This window comes from Besnoitia besnoiti, chromosome VIII, assembly GCF_002563875.1.
Source record: "Besnoitia besnoiti strain Bb-Ger1 chromosome VIII, whole genome shotgun sequence".
NCBI classification, from domain to species: Eukaryota; Apicomplexa; class Conoidasida; order Eucoccidiorida; family Sarcocystidae; genus Besnoitia; species Besnoitia besnoiti.
In genome coordinates, this window is record NC_042363.1 from 300,652 (window position 1) to 322,129 (window position 21,478).

At 58.5% G+C, this 21,478-nt stretch overlaps 3 protein-coding genes across 3 annotated transcripts; 1 reads left to right on the forward strand and 2 right to left on the reverse strand.

Annotated features, from left to right (window-relative positions):
* Positions 1–5,906, reverse strand: BESB_081780 (uncharacterized protein; the record flags this gene model as incomplete). The annotated part of the gene is made up of 5 exons (XM_029366528.1): positions 1–514; positions 696–768; positions 895–4,647; positions 4,775–5,130; positions 5,389–5,906. The coding sequence occupies 5 exons, from the start codon at positions 5,904–5,906 to the stop codon at positions 1–3; spliced, it is 5,214 nt and encodes a 1,737-aa protein (XP_029216988.1).
* Positions 5,907–9,187: 3,281 nt separating this feature from the next.
* On the forward strand, positions 9,188–13,600 carry BESB_081790 (uncharacterized protein; the record flags this gene model as incomplete). The annotated part of the gene is made up of 5 exons (XM_029366529.1): positions 9,188–10,120; positions 10,408–10,600; positions 10,803–11,078; positions 11,489–12,354; positions 12,641–13,600. 5 exons carry the CDS (start codon positions 9,188–9,190, stop codon positions 13,598–13,600), a joined length of 3,228 nt encoding a protein of 1,075 aa, XP_029216989.1.
* Positions 13,601–14,627: 1,027 nt separating this feature from the next.
* On the reverse strand, positions 14,628–21,135 carry BESB_081800 (uncharacterized protein; the record flags this gene model as incomplete). Its single annotated transcript, XM_029366530.1, has 3 exons — positions 14,628–16,648; positions 17,214–20,515; positions 21,038–21,135. 3 exons carry the CDS (start codon positions 21,133–21,135, stop codon positions 14,628–14,630), a joined length of 5,421 nt encoding a protein of 1,806 aa, XP_029216990.1.
* Between the last annotated feature and the right edge of the window lie 343 nt (positions 21,136–21,478).

The following is a 21,478-nucleotide window of genomic DNA, read 5'->3' on the forward strand; positions in this document are numbered from 1 at the left end:
CTACCCAGAAGTTGCGGGGTTCCCGACAGTGACGACGGGGCGCACAGCCAAAGGGCGAGTCCTCACAAAGTGGGCTGGCGGGCTGGACATCGGAGAAAGCGCTGCACGGGCGGCGCTCTCTCCCGTGGGAGCGAGGGACATGCCTGCAGGAGGCAGAGGCGGCAGTGCCGCGGCTCTTTTGTTCAGCAGATGCATCGGCGGATGTCTAGCACCTTCGTTCGCCATGATCTGCGCCGGAGGCGCCCCAGCTCCGTCTCCGCCTGGAATCGGGCACCAGACAGCAGCTGCGCTAGCGGCGGAGGCTCGAAGGGCCGCCTCGTTCGCTCGGAGAGAATTCACGACAGTTACCGGACTGATTCCCGCGGCGGTGAGGCCGTTCGGACGGCCAGCCTGGTACAAGGCAAGGTTGCGACGGAGTTCGTCTTGCTGGGTGCGGTATTTCTCAGCCCAGAGCGCTTGGTTAAACTCCTGGTGCTCCTGCCGACCCACGGGGTGGCAACGGGAGGCGACGATGCTGTGCACAGACATCAGCAGTGCAAACGAATTCAAACTTCACACACAGCACGATCCAAACTCGCCACCTCTGGTGTCACCCCGTACTGCACATATTCAAGTAGCAAATGTCTTTTGTTGCAGCGATCCTTTGCCGAAAATAGTGCCCGCCAAATCCCTGCTTGACCTGCAAAGCCACGTACCTCTGGGAGTGAAGATAGCGTCTAGCCAGGCCTGCTAAAGGCTCACCCTTAGTCGATGGAGCATGTAGAGGACCTGAAGTGGCAGGACAGATCCACCCGGCAAACATTAAGACTCTAGAATCACATCCCATCAACACACTACACGCGGATGTAGCGCCAGCGGCTTCTGACAGCTATTGCACAGCGCTGCATCACTTACGGAATGGATCGTTGTTCTTGTGGCAGTCGACGTGTGTTGCTTGAACCTGCTCGGCGGCAAAAGCAGGGGTTCCGACTTGGAAGTCGGCGTAAAGAGCTCGAAGACTGTCAAGATCGCGCGCGGCACGCAGTCGTTGCTGCAGCGAGGCAACGAGGGCCTGTTCACGGGCCGTCTGCGCAGGGCTAGGGCTCATCGCTGTATCGAGTTCGGATCTCTTTTCGCCGTGCTGCTGTTGGTGGGCGGCAAGCAGCTCGTGCTCGTGCTCGGATGCGACAGTGCGCGCGGGCGACAGCGAGAAGGACGGGCGCCGCAGCTGCTGCTCGCTGATGGCTTGGCGAAGGCAAAGCCGCGGCGTCGAAGTTTGGTGGACGCCGCTGAGTTGACGCAGATTGGAGTGCCCAGCGCGACTTCCCGCGAATTCGGCGTTCGCTGGGGCCTGAGTCCGATCGCGGGGGTACTGGGAGAAATGCAGAGGCCGCCCTTGTGCGCTCTGTTGGCTGGGCAGCTGCCCAGACACGGTAAGGGTTCGGCCTGGTTGAAGGGAGATGACTCGTTGCATATTTGGGGACATCTGCTGCTGTGCATACAGCTGGAGTTGGAGCATGTGATACTGTTGCTCGGCCTGCTGCTGGCGGAGGCGCTCGTCTCTCTGCCTCGATTGCTCCAGCATTTGCTGGTGGTGGTGCTCCTGAGCCACGCGAAGTTGGTGCTCCTGCGCATGCTGCAGTTCTTGCATTTGGCGCTGGAGTTTTTCGCGCATCTGTTGACGCATTTGTTCTTCCGTCCGCACTTGGGGAATGCCCTCCTGTGCGGAAACGTTCCCCTCCCCGTCGAGAAGGGGACTCTGAATAGGCGCGAATGCTCCGGCGGATGTGAAGCGAGAGGCGGCCGCGGCGTTCTGCGGCTCTCTGAGGGACTCCAGAAAGTGCGCGTTGCCGGAAGCAGACGTCCTGGCGGTTTCGGCTGGCGTCGCCTGTCCCGGTGCGGGAGTGAATGCCCCCTTCTCGGCGGTGAGGTTGACCGTATTTGCACGGTCTTTGGCGGTTTTTTCTTCCAGCCTTTCGCCGCTCGGGGCGGGAACAGGCTGCCAGGCGGGGACGCCGGACGCGCGGGTCGCGGGCGCTTGCTGTAGCTGGCCGCCGGTTTGGCGGGCAAATTTGGGTAGGACTTGCGCGACATACATTCCTTCTTCAGCCTGTGCTTCATGCATGCGTACCGTGGAGAAGTTTTCATTCCCAGTGCGGCTCGGTGCATCGCTTCCACGGCTTACGAGCCGCTCCGCCACTGCTAGCTTGCTAACCAACTCAGTCGCCTGCACACAGCCTGCTGCCGACTCGAAGCCGCCGTTTTCACGTCTGTCAGTGTACAGTCTTCCGGCGGCCTCAATAGGCAATGCACTTTGTTGAGAGGGCGTGGCGGCGTCGCCTCGGAATCCTCCCTGTCCGGCTACCATTTCGCCAGACACCGAGGCCGCGAAATTTGTCGAGGGGGCGAAGGGGTCGATGTCAGGCGTTCCTTCTTCACTCACAGTGGGGGTGGTGTTGCCGCTGCTATCTTGGCCACTACTGAGTTCCCATCCCTGTTGGCTGCTGTCGCTGGCGCTGCCATGGGAAGACATGCCGCGCGCTCCGCGGGAGATAGTCGTTGATCCCTCAGACAAGGCCGCGTTGTCCACTGCCGCGGCGAGCGTCTGGTCTTGGTTTTCGTCTTCGCCGACAACTCCGTGCATACTGTGGTTCACCACCCTCGCTTTTCCATCGTGGACAGTCTGATGACGCGTGATCGCCGGACTCTCTCTGCGGGTCAGTGTTAGGAGCGGCGTTTGCGGGCGGCTCGTTCCGCTGCTCTTCCTGCTTTCTAGCCCCAGTTCAGGCTCCAGGATAGTCGAAGTGTTGGTCTCGAAGTGTTGGTGGACGGCAGCGTCGACTTCCTCTTCTTCTGAGCTGAATTCGCCCCCCGATCCAGACACGCACCTTGAGGAATACTGACTGCTAAAGAGTGTGGTCGGCTCCGGTGCACTCATTTGCCGAAGATGGCTTGGGGTCGTGTCACGCGATTCGGAACTATTCTCCTCTCCTCGCTGGACCGTTCTTTCTGGGAGGACAACCGACTCAAGGGAGGCCGTGGACACCGATGCCGACCCCGTAAGTCTGCTATCTCCCGACCCCAGTCTGGTCACGCACCCGTTCATGGTCGCCGACGGCTCGTGTGGGCCACTACCGTCGAGACTCTTCGTAGTCGTAGTGCCTTGCGGCTTTCGCGAATTCGCGGACCCACTCCAGAGGCCAGCCTTTGCTGCTCCCGTACGAGTCTTCAGTTGATCCGATCCGCTGTTGCTGTTGTTGCGCGACAGCGAGGCCGATGCCGAGCTCCTCGGACATCTACCTGTCGTGGTGCCCGAGTTTGTGCCCGCCTGAGCAATGCTTCGGCTTCCACTCTCGCTGGAGACGAGGCGGGATGTGGGGGAAGAGGACGCGTCACGATGACTCGTCGAATAGCCGCGGCGGCGTGCGTAGGATTCACTCAGGTCGGCGTCTTCGACGTCGCTCTTCTCGCTGCTTCGGGAGCGCTGAAGAGTTGCGGTTTCATTACTGCGGCTTAGGGTGCCGTGGATGTGCTTTCCAAGCTCTGGTTTGTTGACGTCCCTGGTCAGCCTTCGAAGGGGGGGCGCGCGCGCTGCGTCGGAAGTCTGGAGACTGCTATCACTATGATGGCGGACGTCACTGCGATATTTTTGACTGTTTCTTGTTGTCACGCCCCTACCAGAGGGCACGCCTGCGCGCGAACGCAGCAACAGTCGGCCCTGAGCTGCAGCCGGGGTTGCAGCCGGCTGGGACTTGTCGTCCTCAGACACCCCGCCGTTCGCGCTGGAAATGTCGACTTCCTTCGTGCTCGCATGGCTGAGAGTTCCACGACTGCCTCCGAGACGGCTTCCACTAGCCGCGGCTCCCGCGCTTGGTGACGCTTGAGACTTTCGGGACTTGCCGAACGAAGATGACGCACCCGAACTGAAGCGCGGCAATGGGGAAGGAGTCGAAAAAGATTTTGATTTGCCGTTCGCTTCCCAGAGTGATCGCCGCTGTTCAACCTTCGAACCCTTTCGCTCCATACTGGTTGAGCTGGCGAGACGGTCCTTGTACTTCTCTCCGATGTTCGCGACGTTGCGCGGGTTTATGGTCCCCGCTGAGGCGCATGTACGTGGCGGCGGCCGACGGCTGCCAGCAATCTTCTGGTCACTGCGCATGGATTTCCGGCTTGCTGTACTGCTGGAGAGCTCGGCTGTCGCGACGTCTTGAGCTGTGCCGCTGAGAGGCGTCTCGTCGCCTCGCACCGCCGTCTTTTCACTTCCGTAAAAGTTCGTGCGCCCCGAGCTCGTGCTCGTCAGGGTCTCTTGACACTTCCCTCCGGACGGTTCGCGACTGTTTCGCGCCTCTTCAGACACTTTTCGATCTGCGTTATCACGTGTAGGACTCGCGGAGTCCTGGATAGTCGCTGGAGTTCCACGGGTTCGCGCGCCAGCGGTGGACAGAGTGCGGCGGCTGTAGCTTGGCTTGGATACTGCCGCGTCCGGCTTCGACGCGCACCGAGGCGGGAAGGCGGAGGAAAACCTGAGCTTGTTGCCGTCTTCACCGGGGGTGAGCGCGCGGCCACGATGTGCTGGGTCAGCCTCTTGAGCCTGAGCCTTTGCAGTCGGACGTACGGAGGAGGACGGTGTTCTCGTCGCACACGAAGAGCCCACTGATGAACTCAAGGCTGCAACTCACGAAACAGACGAGAACGCCCAGCAGTGTCCATCGGAAAAAACGGTTTTGCCACCTCATCGCATTTATGTAGCTATCAACGTGTCGGTCCACGCGGCGATATCTAGCGGCAAACGTACCTGCAGCTGCGTTGACTTGCTCGGGGCTCCGGCCTGGACCTGCAGCAGCTGCGCGGCTAGCCTGAGCTGCCGTCGCGGGTGGAACACCGCCCATCATCGGTCCGTCGCCTTGAGACAGGAATGGCGACGGGTTCTGCATCTGGTACTGGTAGTGCAGCTGCATCTGCTGCTGCTGGCTCGTGTGGCTCGGTCCACGTTGGTTGTACGCCGCCAGCTGGGAGACAACGCCGCCGTGGGGACTCGCGCTTTGGATAGGTTGCTTTGAGGCAGAGTTCGCGCCGAAGTCGTGCAGACTCGAATGACCGGCAGAGGCCGGAATGTTTTGTTGCATTTGACACGCAGAGTAGTGCCACGCACTGGAAGCAAAGTATACACACACACAGGGCGAACGTGGAGATCCAGCAATGGCGATAACCAAGAGTGGCATCGGAATCCGTTCGCTACGTTTGGATTCGCTCGTTATTCACACCGCTACAATCCACCGCCACGCCAGACCCTACAAAGGGTTCGCCGAGGCGTGTGCCGTTTGGGGCGTCACGGAAGCCATTAAGAAGTGAAGTCGCGGAGTCTCGTGAAGATGTGCGAGCTGGCTAGTTTCTTCCGTCTGCACTCACCTTTCGGAAGTCACCCTTATGTGGCCGTCGAAGGCTTGAGCGTTTGATGCCCCGGCGGTTGAAGGGGTGAAAGGAGTGTGTTGGATAGGGTAGGAATACATATAACCGTTTAGACCGGTTGAGTGAGAATCTGGAAGACGATTGGAGCTCTGGCTAGCAAAATAGACGCCGCTCGCTTGTTGGCCCTGTCTTGCGGCGACCTGCTGCACGTACTGGGTCGCGAAGCCCGCCGCTTGCGGGTAACCGCCATTTTGAATACATGCCTGGCCGCTAAGTAGTCCGGTTGGGTGGATAGGCTGCTGGAATGCCCCAACAAAAGCTGCCTGGGTAGGTTGCGACAACCCATTTTGGTTTTGCGCCGGGTGCTGATGAGCTACCGCGCGCGGCTCATACAGAACGTTTGGCACAGCCACGGGTCTTCCTTGCGGACGCTGTTGCTTGATGAACAGCCGCATTTGTTGAGTCGGAATAGTGCGTTGTCCCGGGTGCATCCCGGTCATAAATGATTGGACGTCCATCTTGCAACTGAAAGCCGCTAGATGGTCAAGATATAGAAACACTGCCGTCTCATCCGGCTAGTACGGCGGACTGGCTACCGCCCGCAGGTTAGGCGGGGCCGGTCGTAGAGAGTTCCACAGGATCGAAAAAGTTTCGAAGAATAAAGCGACAGAATAGTTGCACGATGACAGAACAGAAAATACGAAATACTAGGGTTCGTGTGGATGAAACACGAGACACAAGTCTGAGGTTGGCTGGAGGGCGTTATATAAAGTGGCGTTTCCAGAGACAGCGGTACGCGTCTGTCCATGGATTGAAGGACAGAAATGAACAAGAAGGTAACACACGTGGTGATATCCTTTGAATATAACGAAACGGTAAAAAAAGCTAGATGTACGGTAAAGTTGGGCGAGCGAAGCTGAAGCCTAAGGTGAGGAAAAGTTGCCGCCGGATTCAGACACCGCCGCTTGGCAAGCGGTGGTGCATGGATGTGCTTTCAAGACAAGGTTTAGAGCAGAGAGCGAGAATGAAACGGATATGCTGAAAAAAGATCCTGCCGCAGTTGCGGCACGAAAAAGCTACAAGAGAATGTATGGAATTCATCCATGTTGTTAGACAGATGACCGAGACTTCATCATAGTTCCCCTCCTCGACACGGCGTGCACGCAGGCGGTCAACCGGATAGCTGTCACGTTTCTCTTCGAGCCAAGACAGACGATCGCGTCCACTTTCCCTACGAGCGAAGACGTCGCTTATACAGTTTCAAAAACAAGACTCATGGCAGCTAGTTGGTCCTGCAAATTGCCGAGCGTTGACATGTGGGCACAAGAAAAGCAGTGCTGTTCCTCTTCAAGACACTGGGTAGCCTGCAGCGCGCCTCTCGGTGACGAAACGCTGTCTTCCCGCCCACGGCGGAACGAGCGAGCCGCGTCTGGTGGCACCAGGCGCGCCTCCCCAACCGCCTGCCCAGCGAGTCACGTCATTGGGCGGTGTTGCAGCGGTGTAGCTGAGAAACAGGCTTCTGTTTTTTTTTCAAGCGGGGGAAAAGAAAGCGTGCGTGCTCGGGCGGCGTTGCAAACGCTCGCGTGAAGGTCATGCGGAACATGTGCACTAGACCGCCACGGTGGTTCTTTGTTTCATGGTTTTTTCCGTGGCAGTGCCGAACCACAGCCCAAAGAGCGAACAGAATGCCTTGAGGTCATAAAGTACTCGCGTTCTCACTCACCAGGGTAATGCCTGCCTCTCGCTGGGGAGACCGCATCTCCGCAGACCGAATCAAATTCATCTTTTTCGCACCAGCTTCGCCTGATGATTGTAGCTACTGCATCGCCATTAGGAACAACGAATTCGCAAGGCGCCAATCGGTGTTCGTTCCCTTCCAATTAGCTGTTTGCAGAGTGAGGTAGACCTTCGTTGACCGTATTGAAACACGCGACAGGACCTGCCGCATCAGGAAATGTTGGGGCGGATCTTCATTTGTCGCCACGTAAGATTAGGAAGCCTTTATTTCTTCAGTTGCATGCTCCACGCTGGGTGAGACCCGCCGCAACTCTCCTTTCTGAAGCATATCCGATATCTGCGCAGGCGTACTGTTCGTCCCGCGGTTCTGTGTGCCGTACCCGAACTAGAAATGGCAAACAACCGCGGTAAGGGACACACACCAACTGTTCATGGTCTCGTTCCGCCCTGGATTGTTACCCGCTAGGTATATCAAGGAACTCACCAGCGGAGGCTGGCTGGAATGCAGCAATCTTCGTGAATTGCTGGCCTTAGACCAGCGTGTTAGATTAGGCACATTCGTATACGGATGCCTCCAGTGTGCTGTAAGAGCCATTCTCTTTTTAACTGTGGTGGATCTGTGCGTCAGAACATCTTTTGTTCGCATTCGTGCACTCACATTACGCTTGGTCGTCACGGAGCACGGCCTTCATATGTGGAGGAATTATTCAATGTGCGATCCATGAGTGTGTGCATCAGATTGCTGTTGCTCAGAGCGGATGGTAACCACCGTTCCTGGAGACTTAGACATCGGTTTCCCATTATGATTGCATGCGAGAAGTGATCACCAGTCGACTCGTGCACTTTCGATGCTTCCTCGACTGTAGCTTTGCTAGCAGCAAGAGCTTTGCCGTGATGAGTATGATGCCTGCATTAAGTTGGTTTCTCCGCCCCACTTCGCCGGTGTGTCACGTAGTCGCTCACGCTTCTCTGAGAGTGTTTGGTTTGTTGGGACTGCGGCTGTCTGCCTATTGTATCTGGGAGATGACGTGCGGATCGGCAATGGCAGCCAAACACTGACTGACGGGGAACGAAAGAGCCTGAGCACGGTGTGCTCGAAGTGCCGTCGGCACAGCGGAAACTGGTCACACAAGAAAAACGAATCCGAACTGATGTCGCGGTGTGGCACCAGTGTGTGTTTTCTAATCCTGGATGGCACTTATTTGGGTGTTTTACGCAACTTGCTCCGAGCAGGATAGGCACTAATCTCTATTGACCACACATGTGCTGGGTGCTGGCAGCTTCTGCCCCGAAAGCCCTCCTACAATAGATTCCACCCCGCGAATACAGCTGAAAATCCGCCTCCCACCTGGGGCCCAATGCGCTGGCTCATGAGAGCGGTGTTTTGCGTGCCAGCGTCGAGCAGGCATTCAAAAACTGAGCGAGGGTGGCCTATCATCGATAGACCTGCGAGCACCGCGCTACTATCTACGCGGTTCCGGCAAAGTGACAAGGGACGCCGCGGCGGGAGGGCCTTCCGATGTACTTAGGATAGGCACGCACCACAGTGCTGCTCAGGTTGGTATTTAATCTCGTCGGCTCTCCTGATGTGAGCCAACCTTTATGTGACAGCGGGACTATCATGCAGGTCTTGCACGTGCTGCGCTGTCGCATCTTGAAGCTGGTGCCTGATGTGCAGGATTACAAAAGTATAACAAATTTTTTGCCCTGCAGAGGACTGCCCCGGGACAGCCTGAATAGTAATCCTGTGGTACCGCGTCCGCATTCTTCCGTAAGTCACACAACGCTCACCCGTTAGCCCATGCCGTGAGTTGCCGTATTTCTGGCCCGGGTACATAAGCGCACACTAATTTTTTGAGTGTCACGTAGCGTCAGGGCTCCCGAGTTTCAAGCACGAATATCCTTCTGATTTCACCCTGAGCAAGGGCGGTAAGAGGCGGCATTGTTCAGCACACACAGGTCAAGGCTGTTATCGCATATCCCTTGTGCGAATACAACAAAGGCAGGTCCAGCCTTGTCTTCGCGTCTTGTTCACTGTGTGCTGGTGTCCCTGTCCGGAAAGATGCTTCTTGGGTCCATCTGCCGTTTCACGCGGCTGGCAGCCTTTGCTGCTGTCGCCACTGTGGTTTGCCCGTCGCCTCTGTTTTCGCTTGCGGCCACCGAGGAAACAACTCCATTTAAAGCCCCGGAGGAAAGTACCGACAGTTCACACGTCATTGGTTTCATAACGCTTGACCAGCTGATCTCGTCCCTAAAGGACGTCTCTCTGCGGCAGTCCTTCCTCGAAGCGCTGCCAACGCAGTGGGCACTCCCGAAGTTTTCTGCGTCCTCGACATCTGAGCTTGACCAACTGCAAGCATGGACCAAAAACATTCGCACCCGTATTCTTCCAGCTCTTCCTCTGGGAGAATCAATCTCGAACGTTACGGCTGAGATCTCAAGCCGAACCCTAACAGTTCCAGACGTGCTCAACGGTCTGCTTCATAATGCAGGCACAGACAAAGAAGGACTTTTCTCCACGGTTTTCGGTGGTGACACTCAAACGAGTCTACCCCCTATTCTTAAAGAATTCACCACTGCACTTCCACTGCACCGTGGTGTTCAAGAAGAGGGCGGAAGCGCTTCGCCGTCTCTGAGCCCAGTTGAGGACGCTCTTCGATGGTTGCCCAGCTTGGATCTTTTGAACACAGGGCGACTCTCCCAGATTTTCGCAATCCCATCTGAGCTCGCTTGGCCGATCAGTCGACAGCGGCTCGAGCTTCTTCTTCCTGTTCTCACGCGCTCCACAGGAGAAGGGCAAAACTCACTGGCAGGACTGCAGTTCAAGGACTTCGATGGCCTTTCGGCGCTCCGTGTGCATCTGAAAGATCTGCTAGTCCCACTATCCCAAGCGGATGGAAGTCTCCTATTCGCGAATCTTACTGATGTGCTGCCAGACTTCCAGCTGCCCGCCACCATCGACATTCTACCCCTGGCTACACTTGAAAACAAAGAGGTGAGGTACTCTACGGATATTGGTTTACAAACGTGGCAGTGAAGAAGCGCTGTTTTTCTGATTGTGACGTTCTGCAGCTACCCCACATTCCTCTCACCGGTGTCCGCCAGTGAAACACAGTCGTGTGCCCAACATGCACTTCAACGACACCCACACAATGGTACTCACAGACTTGTCTTCGTGCACCTATTCCTTTCCAATCACCCGTCGATCCGTACCTCACTTAAAGGCGTCGAGTGGATTCGCAGATGTACTGTGTGGATGCACTGTTCACATTTGCCCTTCAGTTGGGATCGGTAGACTCCCTGTGGAGCTCTGTAAAGGGAACCATGCTTTCCAGAATGGCAGTCCTTGGAGGCGAAACCCCTTTCCTGGTCGGACCTGTGCTCAACCTCAACAGCCTTCCGAAGTTGCAGCTGGCCTCCTCCTCACTTATGCAGCGTCTCTCTGAGCAAGGGATGCCGCTCAAACTTAACACAAGTAAGGTTGTGCCTCGCACCAATAGTGATCGCCCTTTTCTGTCCCTCGTGGAATGTTGGGTGTGCTGGCAGCGCCCAGGTGTCTGCGGCTGATGATTGCGTTCTCCACTCATATGTATGTTTGGTTGCATGCCAGTGGCGGTGGGGTTTTGCTCAATACTCCTATTGAGGTGCCTGATGTTTGTGCGTGATGGCCTACACAGCACTGGACGGCACGTCTGATGTAATAGCTTCTGTTCTGGAAACACTGGATTCTGGCATGCCTCTTGATGACCGCATGAAGGATCTCTTTTCCTCTCGGGCCACTCGCCTGCACGATGCAATTGTGTCACCGGTCGAAGCCCTCCTGAAGACAAGCGACGCAAAAGAATCGACCCACTTATCTGACATGCTAGAGCAGTGGCGCGGAGCGTGGGAGAGAGTTTCTCCCCAGGACTTCCTCTCCGACCACTTCTTCGGCATGAAACTGCCGCTCGTAGGTAAGGCGACCGCAAACAGACCTAGAGCAAGACGCGTGTATGCACAGTTGCTGCGCGGTATTGATGGTAGGTAAGAACCAGTGAACAACAGCAGCCGCCCACCTGTCCCTCCGTAACAAAACTCCAAATAAAAAGGGAAGAACTCCGCCAAAAATTCCAACTGGGCGTTGAGCGCAGGTGTTCATTCGGCACAGGCGGGGTTGGGCTGCGTATCGCAGCAGATAGAGCTGTGAGTCCACTTGAGAAAGTGCGTAGCTTGGCCAGCGGTAGGAATCCGCGGTGTTTGCGTACGCTGTATGACCGGCAGTGTGGGTGCTATCAGAGTCCGGTGGCGTCGGGGCCGGTTTCCTGTGCGCCGTGATCCTCCCTCTAACTGTCTGCTCGTACCATTCGCGTGGTGGCATTTGCAGCAATTCCTCGAGACAGCCTCCCCGGCCTGTTCACCTCCCTAAAGAGCTTGAGAGGCGGATGCGGAGAAGCAGCAGGAGAGTCTGTGACCTCTTGTGCTCTGAACCTCCCGAGTCTGTCAGCGTTGCCTCTTGGTGCAGCTTTTGGAGAAGAAAGCTTGGAAGCCATGTACAGCAGAGTTGAGGGCCTTTCGGAGCAACTGCGAACGGCTGTGGAACAGCTGCAGGGACGCATCATGCGCAACCTTCCCATCACGGAACCGGCCAGCCGAGAGAAGCCAGCCACCAAGAGTACAGAAGGTGCGCCCAAAGATGTTATTGCACTTCGACAGGCCATGGATGCGACTGTAAAACTGGCGGATACTATGACTGCTGCCCTGCAGTTCACTAAAAAAGAGGTGAGGGCACTCCAGCTGTTCAACGTCCCCCGTGATGGCGGGCTGGCAGCCGGTGGCCTGCTAGACGATCTTGGAGCTTCTGCAGCGCAGCTCTTAAAACACAGCGCGCCGGGCTCTCCTTCGCAGCTGCGATCATTCGTTGCGAACATCCAAGGGAGTCCGCTCCTGGCAGTCCCCCGAAGCGTGTATAACCAGCTCGTGAAGGCTGCTGCGGGTGAGCACGAACAACAACAGCAAACCACTACAAATAATGTGAGGAGGCGCAGACTGCAAGCTGCGAGCCAGATGCCCGCCGCGACACCCGCCGTTTCTGCACCCAGCACTAGGGAGGACGGCTTGGTTTTGGTTGACCCTCTGATATTCGGCAACTTGCTCAACAATTTGCGCGTGGTTGATGCGGCCGGGCTTCGAGGCAAATTGAAGGAGGTGCTTCCCCGAGCGGCCTCGGGGCCGTCTGGGGGATCGGAGGAGGTAAGTCTTCCCTCCGACTGTGAGATATGTGCCTAGAACGTTTGAAAAGACTTCTCTGTGACCGTTGGGACTGCAGAAGTAGTTGTTGAAGCGAAACGTGGCAGCAAGAGTGTCTATCCCACCGCCAGCAAATGCAAAACAGGAATCAGCGTGGTGCAGGAGTTGTTGAACCCAGCAACCGATCAAACTGCCGCAACGGAAGGTACCGTTTCACATATCAGATGGTGACACATCTAAAGTCTTTGCAAGTCATTCTCGATGCTCTCTTCTCCCCCTCTGTGACCAGGCTCGACCTCTGTTTCCTCTCCCACCGCTCGTCGAGGACTTGTTTGCCAACAATTCCCTGTCCCTGCCGGCACTGACTTTCCCTACATCCGACCTCTTGCGGACGGGAGTTTTTCCGACTCAGCTGCTCAATGCTCCTCTCAGCCAGTGGGTGTCTTCCGCAGTCATACCCACTGACTTTTCAGGCAGAACACTTCCAGAGCTGCTCGATGTCCAAGCCGTCGCTGCTCAAATGCAGGCGCTACCACTCGGTGAACTCCTGCCCGGTCTCCGCGCAGCTGCGTCTTCTATCGGCATGGAACTTCCTTCTTCACTTCTGGAGGACGGCAGCGGGCTGCTGGCACGGACCGTTGGAGATCTTCAAATAAACGCCCTCCTTCCGCCACAGCTTCTTCACATTCCGCTTTCTCAGCTTGTTGACGGAAGCGGTGTCGTAGGACGGGAGATCCTCGACTTGCCTCTGGGCAGCATTCTTGCCGGAGGTGAAGCAGCAACGTCCCTGCTCGCGCAGCCTTTTGCTGACGTGCTTGGGCTTCGGACTGTTCTTGAATCTCTTGCTACTCAACCGTCGACACCTCTGAAAATAGAGCTGCCCGAGCTGGGCCGCGCCACAGGGGGTGTGTCTGCTGCACAGGCACACCTTGCTCAGCTGCTATCTGCGGGAGGCCTCCCAGGAGGAGCTGTTGCGCTTCCCGCAGTCTCTGGCGAGTGGCTCTCCTTGCCCAGCCTCGAAAAAATCGTACCAGGAGGCGCCGCCGGGGGAATCGTGGGAACTGTAGCGGGAAAGATTGCCCCCGCCGCTGCCACCGCTGGAGGTTTCCTCTCAGGAAGGGCGGGAGCAAACGCGGCTGCTCCTGATGCAGCGGCAGGCGTGCGTGGGAAGCGCCTCCCGATGGGTGATGCCCTCAAGAATTTCTCTGCTCTAACTGGCCTCCCGCTCGGCAATGACTTGTTTTTCTAAGTTCGCCGCACATGTCTACTCTACGGGACGTGCAGCTCACTAGAGTTTTTGCAAGTGACTAAATGTCTCTCCTGCACAGCATGTGATTATACGGAGAACCCAGTGGCACGAAGCCTGGCCAGAGCGGAGGGCGGCTGGAGAAAGGGCTCACTGAAGTTTTCCGCGTGTGTTTCATAAAGGTTCTATCTAGGTTGATGCGAGACGGGTTGTCCGGACGTGATTCCCATTCAAAGGAAAGGGTAGGCTGTGACCTGCCTCGAACCAACAGATGTCCTGACGACCTTATTTCGCCTGCCGAAATTTTTCCCTAAAGGCAGACTGTTGCTGCCACAGACGGCTGACAGTTAGCTTCTCGTGGACCGAACTTACCGTTCACGGCTATGAGCCGTACGCGCGTGACTCGCCGAGGACGAGGCCTCTACATACCACGCGGGTGACGCATGGTGCACAACCGTTCATATTCTTGTGAATTTGCACATTCTTGCGAAATTACACGTGCATCAGAAGCAAAGAGCTCGCCGCCTTCATCAGTAAAAATCCCCCACTCGTCGCTGTTTCCCTTGAACGACGGCGAGCTACGAACGGTAAACAAGGGACGCAAACAGCTGTAGTCGCTCGATGTCCATATGAAGCCCATGCGGATGCTCATTCGTCATCTTAGTTGACATGTCGCTGCATTTTCTGCGCGCCGGAAAATGTACGAAAAAACGCGGGGCGCGCAAGCAGCCGCCAAAATCTTATCGCTTACAAGCAAGACAGGCTCTCTCCACCGCAAAGAATTTAAACCCTAGAAAGAACGCCAAGACGGAAAACTGCTTCCTAAGTATACAGCTTATGGGTGCACAAGAGTTGGGGACGTTATGTCTCTAGAGCAAACAGAGCGGCAGGTGCGCTGCATTACGTAACCTGGTTATTACACCAAGCAGACACATGAACGTAGAGAAGCGGGACTGCGTGCGCGTAGCTCGGACTGTTGACAGGAACTGCAGCGCAGCCAGTAGAGCTGTTGCGAGAACCCTCCGCCCTTTTATCCAGCCCTCCGTCGGATGCCCCCCTTCTTGTTGGTCGCGCACCAGCAAAGTTCCCACACTTCTGCCATTTTCAGCGCCTCAAACAGCAAACCCTCGGCTGCCGAGCTCGCGGGTATCTCGCCGCCCTCAGCAGAACATTTGTGCGTCGGGATATACTTTTGCCGGTTGCCGGGCACTGCGCTCTTGACGGTCATCACGCTACCGTCACTCGCGCTCAGGGAAACGTCTTTGCCCATGGCATTTCCCGAAAGGATCCCAGATGAAAGACTCTGTTCATAGGTTCGTCCATAGTCTGAGAGTGCTCCTCTTAATTCCTCGGTCGCTACGCTGTTGCTTCCAGCTCGAGCGAGGCCCTGCGAACAGAGTTCTCTCTCTGCTCCGTAGTCCCGACTTGACGCCTTACTGCCTGTTTTTTCATGGCTCGCTCTAGCTGCAGCGCGCAGCGTGGCGGTCAGCCCGCGACAGCAGGGCTCGTTTTCGAAATAGTTCCATGTACACCTACTGGTGCCTGCGTCTGCCGGCAAGCGCTGACGGTCGCTGCTTGTTCTCTGGCCGTGCGAACCCATCAGCGCGCGCAGCCTGTGCGGCAGAATAGGCTGAAGGGCAGCGGCTGCAGAGTGTTGGAAGGCGCTCGTGCCCAGCAAAAACGGGTCGAGTTCGGACGATACAGTCCCTACCTTGCACTGGCGAGTGTGGCCTCTGTGGCTCCAGCGGCTACGTTCCAGGGCAGCTTCCGACTCTGTTGGCCTGGGCTGGACCCCCTTTCGAGGGCTGCCTAACGAGATCTCCTTCATGTGCACCACGCTGTCTACTGCGGCTGCTTCGCTGTCTCCATCCGTCGTGCTCGGCGAAACATGCCTGGTTTCCTGACCCTTTTCTTCCGTTTTAGCAGCGCCGCCACCGGCGACGCTGCCTCTTGCCTTCCTGTCTGGCGCGGCGTCTGTGTCCCTTTCTCGCCGTCTTGGGGCACTCTGACGATATCCGTGCGTGGAGACTTCCGCCTCCTCCGCCGCGCCCGACCCCGAGTGGCCTTCGCTGCCTGTCTGTGACGGCCGGCGGCCGTCGAGCGGCGAGCCTGGGGCGCTGCCTGAGCCCGAGCGATGTGAACCAGCGCCACAGCTTTCTGTGTCTTCTCCATGGAGAAGAACAGAAGAAAGAGGCACGATCCGAATCGGAGGGGGCCTATGCAGAACTAAGTCGAACCAAGGCGGAGGCCCCAGGCCGGTGTCTGCATCGTCTGAGGGCGTGGAGAGGCTCGGACTGCTGCGCAGACAGCCGAATGCTGCGCGGTGCGGCCTACACTGCTGCCGGCACCCTCTCGCGTGCCGTCGCCCGCCCGACGCCCCTCCGTCCTCTGCGTCTCCCCGAGTCTCGTGCTCACACCACGCTCCTGCCTCGAGTGAGTCTTTTCTGTCGTCAGCGGACTGACTGCTAGCTCCTACTGGCTTTCCACGGGCGACCACGCCCTCCGCCGCTTCTCGCAGTTTGGGCGTTTGCTTCTCAGGACGCGGAGATCTCCCCCCTCCAGTGCCTGTCTCCGCCGCGTGCTCGCCCCGCTCGCGCGCATCCTGCTCGTGCGGACCCGCCGCGGTGCGCCCGTCTCCTCCGTCTGAGTCGCCCTCGCCAGCGAGAATCACATCTCTCACGAAGCGCTCGCGGAAGTACTCGGCAAACACGTCGACAGGGACGGCGCTGGTCACACAGGAGATGCCGACGCGGCGCGTGTGACACAGAAAGCACCTGACGCTTCGAAATTCGCTTGCGACCTTCGCGTCTCCCTCGGCCTCCGCGCTACCTCGCACCTCTGGAGACGCCGGCGCGCCCTCCGCGCGGTCTTCTCCAGCGTCCGCAGCTCGAGGGACAGAGGCGATAGGCTCCTCTGGGAAGCTGCATACCCTCGAAGCGACGAGGCTGGCGCGCGGGCGAGAGGCGCCGGCGGCGCGCGCCTGCGTGTGATGGCGGAGAAGCGACGCAACCTGCGCGGCGAACGCGTCGCAGGACTTGTAGTCGTACAGCACTGAAAAACAAAAACCAGACAACCGCAAACGCACACAGATCATCGCGCCTGCCGAGGGCCCCTGTGTGCGAAGCAGCAAGAGGAAACTCCCGGAGCCCTCATCGAGTGGCGCAAATGGGCATGTCGGCAAGAAGGTAGAATTGCGTGGGTGAAGAGGATCAGAAGACATCGCAACGCCGCGAGCCGCTGGAGAAGAATCGTGACTCAAAGTCACCAGCTGCGCCTGCGTGTCTCTGAGACCTCGCTCAAGTGAAGAGCGCGCGTTTTTCGACCAAAGAGCTAAAGGAAAACGCAAATTGCATGACGCAACACACCCCGACCAGCCGCGGCAACGGCGCCGAAGCCACAATGCGCACACCAGAGTTCTTCTCTTCTCTCCACGCGATCTCAGAGCCAACGGGGACCTCCCGGGCACGTTCGCAGCTCGCGGAGGACTGGACAGAGGGACGAAGGCCACTGAGATATGGGAAGCCTGTCATGGAGTCGACATTTATCGGCTTCCGCTGGAGAAAGATCCGCAGAGACATCAATGGTGTGCGCGCGGGTTTCGGCTCTATGTCCTTACCGTCGGCAGCCAGAATCAAAAGGTCACCTTTCTCCTCGTCGCGAGTGCTCCCCCTGCGGACAGACTGGCGTTCCTGCTGGAGGTCTCCGTCGGCTGCGGCGCCTCGGCGTTCCTCGGCGCCTTCGCAATTTCGCCTTCTCGTCGCCATGGCGGCCTTGGGCGTCTTGACCGCCTTCGAAGGCGAGGAGGACGGCGAGGCGGGCGACGCGCCCGTCACGCGCACGGGGTCTGCCTCAGTTTCCCGGTCTCTCCCCGTCGCCTCTTTTCCTTCTGAGTCTCCTCTGCGCCTTTTGCTGTCTCCCTGCGTCGTCGGTGCAGCGTGTGACGGCCCCCCGTTTCCGCCGCCGTTCCCTCCATCGCGGTTTCTCTTCGCCGCCGCTTTGCCGTTGCGGCGCGCCCCAACATCGGTCTGCTCGAGGCCTTCTGCCTGCCCTGGAAAGAGCGAAAACCACTCCTCTGCGTTCCATCGGAACCTCCGAGGCCGCCCTTCGTCTCTAGAGCCCATTCCTTCTCTCTCGTCCGGTTGCGCTCCTTTCCTGCGGCGCCGCTCTTCGTGCGCGGCGCCGCTCAAACTACCCCCCCCGGCGCTCTTCTCGCCTCTGCTCGCACCTCGCGTCTTGTCTCTGCGGGCTGCCCAGCGCCGTCGGGGTCCTTCGCGGCCAACGGCAGCTCCCGCGGCGATCGCCGCTCTTCCACTTCCGGAACTCTGCCGAAGCGGCGGCGGGCGTCCCCAGCACAGCTGACGCAGGACCACCTCCACGTCGCTCTGCGCAGCAGCGGGGGACGCGGGGAACGAAAAGCGAGTCGCCAAGGCTGCGCCAGGCAAAGAGACAGACAGGCGAGAAGGGAGGCGCGAGGGCGAGGGAGCTGCACAGCAGCCGCAGCAAGACTGAGAGAGGCACGGAGACGGCGAGCGGTCAGGCTCCGCGCAAGCGAAAGAAAGCAAAGGAGACTCAGAACACGGGAGAGACAGCCTCCCGCCCCGCCTCCAGACTTGCTGGACGATTTCCAGAGAAGGGTCGACAGCCCCCTTCTCGCTTGGGATCTCCTTTTCCGCAGGTGGCAACTGGGCAGTCGCTCTTTCTTTGCGGTCGACGCATTCATCGCCGGCTCGTTCCTTCCGCGTCGTATCCCCGTCTTCTTCGCCTTTCGCGGTCGCTCCGCCAGACTTCTCCCCCCGCTTTCTCCGCCCTTCTTTGCCGGTCGTTTTTGCTTCTTCTCCTTGGAATTTGCGTGCTCGCTCGCTCTGATGAGGCTCTTCTCCGGCTGCAGTCTCCTCGCCGCGCGGCTCCCCGCCGTTCAGCCAGAGGGACGCGGCTGCAAGCGACAGCGCGCCGGCCTCCGCGTCTGTCAAAAACAGTTTGACTTTCCTCCTGCTTGCTTCGCTCCCGCGAGGGACGCCTTCCGGCTGCTGCCCGCCGAACTGCATGCAGTTCTGAGAAGTCTCGCGCTTCCCCTCAGCCCTCGACGCACAGCTGCCGCACGAAGGAGCCGGAGGAGAGCCAGACTCCGCCGGCGAGGGACGCAGAGACGCGGGGGAACAGATTTGACAAGAAAACGCTGACGGAGAGGGAGGGTACAAGGCGGCCGCAGGCTGAGGCAGATGTGCCGATGCGGCCTGCGGAATGGCACGGAGAGAGCGGAAAGAGGGCGACTTTGCGGTAGGCGACGCTCTCGTTTCGCTGCATTGCAGAGGAGAACTAGGGGCGCTGGCTGCTTCATTTTCGGCGCCTCGGAGACGATCAACTGCGCCGAGAATGGAAGGCAGTGCAGCGCCCAGAAGCCCCACCCCGGAGCCGAGCTCGAGGATGGTGAGAGGTGACGCTGAGGCTGCTTCTGTCCTGTTTTTGGCGACTTCCGCGCCTCTGTCTGCGGCCTCCGCTGCCGCTTGGCCTTCCCCTTCTCCCTCGAATTCTCTAACGCGACCCGCCCAGCGGCAGTCGCGCTGCGCGACAGCGGGAGAGTTGGAAGCCGCGAGAGCGCGCGGAGACTGGGTGAGGAAAAAGTCAAACAGGAAGTTGGCGAGCAGCAGCCCGCCCGTCCACAGCTGCTGGCTAACGAGCGCGACGCTTGTCGCTGACGCGCGCCGGCACACGATGAAGGGAGACCCCAGCAGCCGACGAGGAGACACGAAAGAGGCGCGCGCGCACGCAGAGGACAATCGCGGCGGAGAAGGGCCTGCGCAAGAAGAGAGCACCGAGCTACTGGCGTCCGCAGAGAGAGGCACCGCTCGAGGAGTGAAGTCTGAGGACAACGGCGCAAAAGGGGAGGAAGAAGACGAAGCAGAAGATGAAGAGAGGCGAGTAAGGACACGAGGCGGAGGTGGCTGGCGCTCGACTGAGCCGGGTGACTCTGAAGTCGCTTGCTTACACAAAGCCAAAGCCGCTGAGACGCTTTTCTTTGTGAGGCCGCCGCCCTTCTCGCTCGTGCTTCTCCCCCCGCTTGCGGCGGGACGCTGAAGAATCAGATCCCCATCTGCGTCAAGGCAGGCCGCTGCGGACTTTTCCGCGTTCGTTTGCGCGTCTGCGTCGCGGCGCACTTCCTCGCTTGCCGCGTCGCTCTCTCGCGCACTGAACCCTTTCTGCCCATCTTCGCGGCGTCTCGCGTTTCTCGTGTCCCCTGAGTCGCCCGTTCCACTTTCGTTGTTGCAATCTTGCGTAGTTTGCGAGCTCTCGTCTCTTTGTCGCGCGAGTGAAGAAGTTTGACAAGACAGAGCGAAGAACGGGAGACGAAACAGCGGCTCTTGGAGAACGCTTACCACCGTCACAACGAAGCTGTCTGAGGCCGCAGGGGACCTCAGGAGCGGAGAAGAAGGAGAGAGAAACGGAGATGACGCCGAAGCAAGACAAGTCAGAGGAAGCTGCGGAGACCGAGAAGGCGCAGAGGAAGATGCAGGGCACCACGTCGGTGAAGATGAAGACGGAGAAGAGAGGGAAAAGCAAGGAAGCGGCGGCGATGAGGTTGGGGGCGAGAAGTGAGGAAGTGGAGCGCGTGACGGGGGAGAAGGAACCTGCGGGGATCGACGTCTGCTCTTCCTGTCTCCTCGCCGGTTCGAAGGCGGGAGCTCGGCATCGTGCCGGGTCCGTTCGTCTCCTTTCTTGGTCACTTCCGGTCTTTTTCTTCTCTCTTTCTCATTCTGCGCACGCGACGCGGAGTGTGCCTTCTCGCCGTTTGACCGCACGGCGTTACTTCCTCTTTGTCCTGCGAGGCTTTCACAAAAACTCGACTCCTCATCCTCGCTTGCCTGTACGCGCCTCGCAGTTTTTGAGCCTCCCCTTGTCTCCACGAGCTCAAACAGCGCGCTGAAGCCAGAAGGCACGCCGCGTGAGGGTGAAAGATATTCAGCGGAGTCCCCCGCGCTGCCTTGGAGTCTTTCTTCTCTGTGTGAGGGGTGAAGAAATCCGCCGCTAGATGCGGAAACCTCCCGTCGCGGAGACACTCGCGTCGGTTCTCTCCCTCGCGCCGGCCTCTCTAGGGGGTGAGGAGGCGCTAGAAGCCACAGAGAGGCGACGAGGCTAGAAGGAAGGTTTTCTTGAAGGAAAAAAAGTACGTTCCCTTATATGCCCCTCTCGACGATCGTGTCTTGTTCGCTGGTGCAGTGAGCTGCCGCCGCAAAGCCCTCCTCGATCGAGACTTGAGGCACCGCTGTGGAGAGGATAGAAGCTGCTTTCGCTTCCCTGCTCGTATTTCGAGTTTGAATTGGTTTCGGCTTCCTGCTCCACGCTGTGCCGCCGGCTCAGAGCAGAGAGAGAGAGAGATCAGGAGAGCTCCAGTTGTGACCGGAAGTTCCGCGCCCATCTCGCGAGACTGCGATGTGCGCACACCTGCATGCACTCTGGCCGCATCCTTGCCTGCGAACCCAGTCTCCTTTCGCGGAGACAGCGAGAAGACTCGAGACGAGGTTTTTCCGCTTTTGCTTCATCTTTCAAGTTCGAGAGGCAGCGCTTCCCAGTCTCTTCTTCGCCACCTTCTTCTCTCTCTGCGACAGCTCGCGTCCGCGCCGGATACACTGCGCTAGCCATTGCCGGTCATCTCTGGCGCGGCAGTGTGTGCTGCTTTTTCCCTCTTGGTTCTCTGCTTTTGTCTCCCAGCTTGCTGGCAGCGACAAACTCTGAGGAAAACCAGCCGACGAAGCAACTGCCTCGAACACGGACGCGTGCCGAGGCTCCGGGGGAGACCTTGCTTCGCTTCTAGCTGCGCGTTCGCTGCTAGTCCTCGCTGTGTACTCGCTTTCCCTCTTCTCGACGTGACGCGGGCTTGCCTGT